Consider the following 8585-nt stretch of genomic DNA (forward strand, 5'->3'; position numbering starts at 1 on the left):
GGCTTTTCTTAGCACCATTTCCTTTGTCTCGAACTGAAGAAAGTTTGCCACAATGGACCGCGGAGCTGCAGTTGGGTGAGTTGGCTTCTGTGACAACGCACGATGCGCCCTCTGCAGTTGGAGCTGAGTCCCCGCTGGTAGCTCTAACTCTGTGTGGAATAACTGCTCCAAATACTTAATTACAGAGGTTCCTTGTTCACTATCCTCTGGGCAATTGAATACGCGTATGTTGTTCCGTCTTGATCTGGCCTCGGCATTCAATTGTCTTTCTTGTAGTTCAGACCTCCAGTCCTCCACCTCCGATATCCGTGTCTGCGCCTCGGCCATGTTCGTTCTCTGCTTAGTCACCTCTTCCTCTTGTTGTTGTAGCTCCCGGTCCACTATTTTACGATAGTTTGTGAATTCTTCCTTCATTTCCCTCTTCAGTTCTTCTTTAAACGTTGCTAGCTCCTGTTGTATACCTTCTTTAAAAGTCTTTAGCTCTCTGGTGATATCAGCGATCCCGGCCCGTATCACTTCGGTGTAGTTCTCCGCCATGCTGCTGTCTGCGTTTTCTTCCAGTCCACTCCCGTCGTTGTTTTCTTTAGTTTGCTTATCTGCTTTATAACTTCGAGTTATCCTACGGCTTCCTTGTTGTTCACCACTCATTTCTCGTCGTACCTTCTTCGTTTTTAATCTGTTTTTACGTGGTATTTTTAACTTATTTTGACCAACCTTGGGGAGCTCGCTAATCAAGCAGCTCCTTCTTCCACCATCCTACCGGAACTGGGGTTGATGTTTGATTTATATATAGTTGCTCCCCCATACTTCCACACAATAACTGAAGAGTTTCACTGGGAGGGTGAAACTCATGCATTGGGAGCAACATTCTATCCCTTCCAGTCCTGCTCCTCCCTGCTAAACAGGCACCTGTGACCAGTCTGACCGGGGTCATCCCTATGTTCCCCAGGTTCTACTGTATGTTCCCCACTTACCTTAGGGTTAGCGTTATAGGTTTCTGGTTTAAGGACTTCAGTGTTTTGTACTATACAATTGTATGTATAAGTACAGAACAAAGAATGTTTGTTTTTGCCATCTTTGTTGAAGAGTCTGAGCAATTATGTTTTAGTTTATTTTATGCCAGTGTTAATTTTTAATTGGCTAAGACTAGATAGTTTAAGTAGCCTAGGCAAGCCTAAAGTTCAATGGATTGTTCAAAGACTGAGCTTAAATCAGAATTTGCTACTAAAAGTAACACTAAGACTAAGTTGCTAAAATACTTTTAGTCTTACTAGAATTACAAAAATTACTAGGTTAGGTTTCTGGTTTAGGTTTATTCTAAGTGGGGAACAAAGAACCTTTTTTGCATGGTGGGGAACATAGAACCTGGGGAACATAGGTACGCTCCTGTCTGACCAACCTGTTGGAGCTGCTGACCAACCTGTTGCTAGTGCAGCTATAACTATGCCTAAAACTAACCTTAACCCTAAACGTATATATGCTTAACCATAACCTTAACCTCACAGAAACTATGCCTGCCCTAAACCTATAACCTCAAATCCACGCGAAAACAAGAAAAAGAGAGAGTTGCAACTACATGCGTCTATACTCGCAAACGTTTGGTTGCAAGGAGTTGCATGGCAACCCACATGGCAACCCGTTTGGGCTTTAGGCATACAGATACTTTAGGCTACTTTGGTTTCCTTTGGTCAGTGAAACTCAAGTGCTGTCTACCTGTTCACAAACCCACCATTCACTCTCACTGTCTCTAACACAAACAAACACAGAAACCCCCCCCCCACACACACACACACACACACACAATTCAATTTTCAATTCAAAGGGCTTTATTGGCATGAGAAAACATACGTTTACACTGCCAAAGCAGAAAGCACAATAAAACAATACAGCAATACAATCAAAACAAATATTATGTACATTTGAAAGTCAGAATCTTCAATAGATCAATTTCTATGTACCAAGATCACTGGATGCAGGTATAGTGCAGGAATATACACAATGCACACACACACACACACACACACACACACACACACACACACACACACACACACACCACCACGGCCACACCCGCATCTATTCAGGTGTGTAAAAATCTAAATGCTGTCACACCAGTCAGTCCATTGAACCACAGCTTGACGGCTCGCCACACCCATATCTCTCTGTGCCTCTCACTCTCTTATCTGTCTCTGTGAACAGACTATACTCACTTGTCACCTGTCGTGTCACCATGATGAGCTGTGCAAACGTGGCCAAGAAGAACTGCTGTCAAGACGAAAAAGAGCAGGGAAGTAGCTGGTGAGAAGACAGAGAGTCGCGTATAGAAAGAGAGGAGAAAAGCTGGGTTGTAAATACAATAAGAGGATACATCGATAACCAAGAGCAAACTGAGCAGGAGACGAAAAAGTTGTGAAATTTCAACAGGTGAGTGCTGTACGTAAGCTAGCCTTATTTATAGTATGCATGCCGTTGTCACTGTACACTGAAAATAGCATAGAATCTAAAAGCTCGCAACACCTTGCATTGCTATTATGGATTGTGCCTCAAAATGTATAATACTGTAGCAATGCCCGAAAATAGAAGATCTACTTCAGCTAACAATTTGTGAGCTGTAGATCTGCTATTTTCAGTGCAAGACACTGGCTGGCAGAACCAGTAGCCACCCTGGCTACAACACACTGCCCAGCATGAGCTAGCATTCATGCAAGATTATTTTGTAATTTAGTAGGCCTTATATTTATTTATTTCTAATTATTAACGATGAGTAGGCTAGTATCTTTGGTTGAATTGTGTCAAGCCACGAAACAAACAACATTTGTTTTCTCTCTCATTTTGTATAAACAACGTATTGCTTACAATAATAATAATTGAATGTTACTGTTATGGGAATATGTTTTTGGACACAATCACAACCCAAACATAACCATAACATAACATAACCCAAACATAATCCAACATAACTCAAACATCTCGATTTCCTTCCTACTCGTCTCTCTCTCTTCCTCCTCTTTCTCTCTCCAGCCTGTGTGTCACTATGGGCTCAGCACAGAGCAGTGATACATTCCACTGTAACCAGTACCTAAATGGACAGGGACCTCCAACACTGGCACACCAAGGTACAGTACTCCTCTAACTACCACACCTTTCTTTCTTTCTTTCTTTCTTTCTTTCTTTCTTTCTTTCTTTCTTTCTTATACATTTTAATTATCCTAATAATTTCTGAATGTCTCCCTCCTACTCTCTCTGTGTGTGTGTGTGTGTGTGTGTGTGTGTGTGTGTGTGTGTGTGTGTGTGTGTGTGTGTGTGTGTGTGTGTGTGTGTGTGTGTGTGTGTGTGTGTGTGTGTGTGTGCGTGCGTGCAGCTATTGAAGGGCTCAAGGCTCTGGGCGGCAGCCAGCCGGAGGGACAGATGACCTGGGTGGTCCTCCACAGAGATCTGCCCGGCTTCCCCGAAGACAACACGTTGCAGATCAACTATGTCTTCCCTGATGGCATACAGAACGTAAGCACACACCCACACACCCACAGACACAGCACCTGAAATTTGTTTCTGAAAAATATTGGCTCGGGGGGAAAATATATACCTTAAAGTCCTGTCAGGCTTTGACCCAATAAGAGAGGAGTTGTCAGTTTGTTCCCTTCAAAATGGTGGATAGGCTATTCACTCTCGCTACAGAGCTCTATCATCCTTCCGTGGAGGAAATGATTTTGCTTGAACATTAAGAAGTGCTGAATGTCACCTCTCTCCCATGCTTTGAATAAACAAAGCATAAACAAAGCACAAATCATTATTTGTGCTTTTCAGATATGCCTTAAGGCAGTGAAATGCCTTTCGAAGTAAAGTTACGAGTGCAGCTCTGACATAAGAGATAAGTCAGGAACAGCGTGACATACCCACAGCATGATGAACTCGACACTTTAAAAGAGTCAGAAGCAGGACTTCCAACATCGTGTCTGACAGCATTCCCTCCTATTAACAAGCTGAATATCGGGTTAGTCATGTTAGCAGGGACAGAGCAGGATCAAGGAAGTCTCAACTTCCCCTAAACTTTCCACAACCGGTGACTACAGATTCGACACAGATTTGTCTTGAGACTTATATCAGCCACTCTTAGATGATAATAAATATTATACTGTAGACAACCAGGTCTGCCGAATATATAGTAACCAGACACCAACACATGTCCCTGTTCCTGACCTGTTCCAAAGAGAAAGAAATTACAGACAAATCTTTTTTTCATAAAATACAGAGTGAGAACCTTGCTAAGGAGAAGAGTGACAACTTAATTAACTGGTCTCTCTTTGACATTGATGGAATTGGGCATCTTAGACTGGGAGAGCATTCAGAAGTGATCTAATTGGATCTTTGTCTCATTAGATACGACACAATTCACTCCTTATTCCATCATGTATATAGCAGAGTGCATGTTCCTAGCATGTATTGTAGTAGTAGTAGTGTAGTATTGTATTTTTTCTGTCATTGGCTGAATGCATTTGTAATGAATAGAAAAAGCGCAGTTTAATAAAAAAAAAAACACCTGCGTACGAGTGTATGAAGCCTAAATGAACGTTTATTCCCCAGGAGAAGCACCCTCACCCTGGGCAGCCATTTCCGGGCCTGCGCCAGTGGGCGTACCTCCCGGACAACCGTGAGGGCAGGAAGGTCCTGAAGATGCTGGACAAGGCCTTCGGCCAGCGGCTCCTCTTCACCATCGCCACCAATCAGGAGGGAGAAGATGTCGTTGCCACGGCGCACGTGCCCCTCAAAATACAACCCGACGGAGGGAGCAAGATGTAAGTATAAAGTTTGTGTGCTTTGATCCAGGAAAGGTTTCTAGAACACTGAATGTAGAGTATGATGATCACATTCTACAGCAAGGGTTCCAGGCCGCGGCCCCCCAAAATAATTGTATTTGAACTGGGATCCCCTTTGTAGGCATAGTTTGACTCAATTCCACAGATAAATATTGTAAAAATAGCCAAACTACCTGCAGTAAGACACCTGAGGGCGAGAAGTGACCTCGCCCTTCGTCCACCCATCCGCCTGGGTGACAGCAGACTGCTGGGCGAGCGCTGGCGCTTTGGGATGGGGGGTCAGATCAACATATGTGCCTGGGTGACAGCAGACTGCTAGGCAAGCGCTGGCGCTTTGGCATGGGGTGTAAGATCTTAATTTTCAGCCTGTTAAGAACTCTAGTTTTCACCGGCTGCCGGGCGCTGCTGCACTAATAACTTTGGGGCAGGCCTGTATAGAGTTTAAATGGACAGGTATCAGTCAAAAGGGAGACATCGAAGAGGAAGCTAAAGGATTGATGGGGAAGGATCAACATATGGAATGTCAGAACAGGTCAGCTCCATATATGGAGATCTAAGGGTTTGAGGTTTGAGGTCAGATGTAGAGTTGCTGGCCAATATTGATGACATCAGGGATCTCCATCCCTGATGATGTCATGTGATGTCACGTGCTCTCTCACTCCGACCAACCAACCAACCAACCAACACACACACTGACGGGAAATGCACGATTCCATAGTTAACTGTGACAAGCACACAACACCAAGCGTTGTAGTGCCAATTTCGTTAATTTGCTATTAAAAAGTCTTAAAAGTCATTAAATTGTCACTTCAGAAATGTGGAGATCCATATGCACTTATACTGTATTTTGGTTTGTTTACTCTTAGAAAACAATGTTGCACATTAAGCTAATCATCGGGGGACCCCCCAATATAATTTGGGTGTCCCGATCCCCAGTTTGAGAACCACTGTTCTACAGAACTGTTTGAGGAACATGGAGACTTTGAATTTATTATCCCCATCTGTAAAAGTGGTTAATACGCGTCACACTAAAAACTGTGAAATGTACCAGACACCAGGAAAAACACTTTTATATCAGGAAAAACACTTTTATATCAGATGAACTAGATAACTTTCTGCAAGGGCAGCATATTTGCTGAGCATGCATGAACTTTTTCGGCCTGCCACTGCTTCACATTCATACACTGGAGCTGCCCACCACAGTCTTCTCAGTCAATGAGACATTGAGACATTACTCATTCCACTTTCCCGAACGCAGATCTTCCCAACTAGTTACAGAATATTCCTGAAAGTGCCATTTCTTTTCTGGCCACAAGCCTGCTTCTCTTACCAACATTAAGGCCCTCATTTATCAACGCGCCATATGCCCAAATATGGGTGTACACCGGGGGTACACCCAAATTTGGGCATACACCGCATTGATAAATGAGGGCCTAAGAGTTAAGGTGCTTACGTAACATGTCACCATGGGACGCGTGCAAACATCTTGGTAAGAGGTTTTCAACCGAACCACCCGAGAGCATATATAGAATGAAACTCAGTGAGTTACGAAAGGACCACTGCAATTCATGTGTATGATCTACTTCCAGATTTTCCACAAAGAAAATGTTAATTGCATTCTGAATGTGATAAAAGGGACCATTCCCTGGCTAGTTTTGCTCTCCTGTGAGTTACTTTGACAATCAGGTTCTGCTGGCTTCAGCTGTTAGCAGCCATTGAAGTGAGGCGACAGTTTGTAGATACAGTAGAATGCAGACACTTAAAAAATTAAAAGGTTTTAGATTATGAGGTATCTATCTACTATATATCGGCATGGCATAGACTGGCAATCTCGCCAATACTGATACCGATATTTTAGGCAGTAGCGGCAGCTTTCGCGATACTGGTATATCGGTATCGGAACAACTGTAATGTACACATAGCCATTATTATCAATCTTTGCGGCAATCAAGTTTAATTTGACTCTTGTTTTTGCACCATCCAGTGACAGCTATCCGGACCCAGACTACCTGAAGAGTGTCAAGAAGATCCTCAAAGCGAAGGGCATCGAGTGACATGCTGATGGATGGGTAAAGAGGGCGATGCATGGAGAATGAGTGACATGAACGAAGGAGAAAGGGTCTGATGGTGTTTGGGCCGGTTGGTCTGAAGTTAAAACCGAACGGCTCTGCTGTGTCAACGTCATCTTGAGGACCCCTGGATGTCCAAAAGCAAGCACGTGTGTACTGTGTGCAGGAACATTTGCAACATTATGTGCTACACTTTTATAATGTGTCTTGTCTTTTATGTACAGAATATGACTTTTTAAGGTTTTTTTTCACAGCAAGAGATAGAGACAGGAAGGTAGAAATACAGAGAAAGAGAGAGATATATATCAATTTTTAAAATTGATGTATCATATACGCCTAAACTATTTTCTATGTACAGGTTATGCTACATTACAAAATATATTTATTATATAAAACCTTTATCAGCTCAACTTTTGTGTTTTTTTTGTCTTGTGGATTCACTGCACCTACAGTAGTGATATTGTCAATATGACAGCGATATAAAACTGTGACAAATAAATCCAAATGACTAATTGAATGCACAAACATAGAGATCAATGCCAAACTGTCTGAATATAAACAACATAGGCATACTGCATTCATTATAGACAGTCCATACACTCACTAAAGAGAGCATACCTCCCATCCTCTTCTCTCCTGTCTCCTGGAGGAGCTTTAAGGAGCGTCTCCTTTTATTGTCCTTATTTTTCTTTCCGTGCGTTTTGCCCTTCCTCGCCGCCGCTCCTCTCTCCCTTATTGGTCCAGATTGCAGAGTGTGAACTTTCCCAGGGTGATGGCAGGCCCCTTCTGTTCTCCTCAAACTGAATTACAGTCGGGCCTTCACACACACAATAAAGTCTAATCACATTGGGCGCTCCCATTTGGGAGGCCCCTGTCATCCAGGGGCGCCTCTTAAACCACTTTCTCGCGGACGCTCTCAAACGCCTCATCTGTCCGCCACTGGCAGACCGACTGCTGATGCAGGTGACACAGAGACCATCAAATCTGTCTTCACCTCGACATGCGCGCCGTGTGCACACACAAACACGTACACAGCCACGCACACATGCATGCACACACACAGACACACACACAGACACACACACACACACACACACACACGCACACACACATACAGCATGCAGACATGCGCACACGCACACTGATTGCCCATAGGCAAGCAAGTGCACACAGGTTTATACACCAAGAGAATGCATGCCGAAATGCATGCTCACTGTATGCTGGTATTAGTGACCAACATTTAGTGTGACACTAACACAAGTCCCATTTCTATTTTAGCTGTTTAACCAACGTCTTGTTGGTTTGCTGTGTCATAGTTGAATTTAAAGATGACAAGGAGGGTGCATTACTGCATTAAGCTGCATGTGCAGTTAGCCGTGCTTTATATTGATTTTCACTGCCGTTGCTTTCTTCTAATGATCACTAGGTCTTGTTAAGGAGAAGGAAGTGGTGGAGTGTGAACTGATATTATTGATGTAGTGAATGCCACTTAGGCCACAGGAAGCTTATCATATCCATGCTACAGATACAGTTCTTGTATCCTTTCACAAATCTCTCAATCTCTTTCTCTCTGTTTCTCTCTTGGCGCTGTTTTTGTCTGTCTGTCTGTCTGTCTGTCTGTCTGTCTGTCTGTCTGTCTGTCTGTCTGTCTGTCTGTATGTATGTACGCACATGCATACATGCGCACGCACGCACGCATAAC

General features: G+C 43.4%; 1 protein-coding gene across 1 annotated transcript; it reads left to right on the plus strand.

Annotated features, from left to right (window-relative positions):
* The first annotated feature begins 2134 nt into the window (after positions 1-2134).
* dtx3la (deltex E3 ubiquitin ligase 3L a) lies at positions 2135-7202 on the plus strand. The gene is made up of 5 exons (XM_079489358.1): positions 2135-2424; positions 3022-3116; positions 3362-3501; positions 4582-4793; positions 6799-7202. The coding sequence occupies exons 2-5, from the start codon at positions 3035-3037 to the stop codon at positions 6866-6868; spliced, it is 504 nt and encodes a 167-aa protein (XP_079345484.1). The 5' UTR covers positions 2135-2424; positions 3022-3034; the 3' UTR covers positions 6869-7202.
* Positions 7203-8585: the final 1383 nt, after the last annotated feature.

The sequence above is a fragment of the Electrona antarctica genome (genome assembly GCF_951216825.1).
Source record: "Electrona antarctica genome assembly, chromosome: 20".
Lineage (NCBI taxonomy): Eukaryota > Metazoa > Chordata > Actinopteri > Myctophiformes > Myctophidae > Electrona > Electrona antarctica.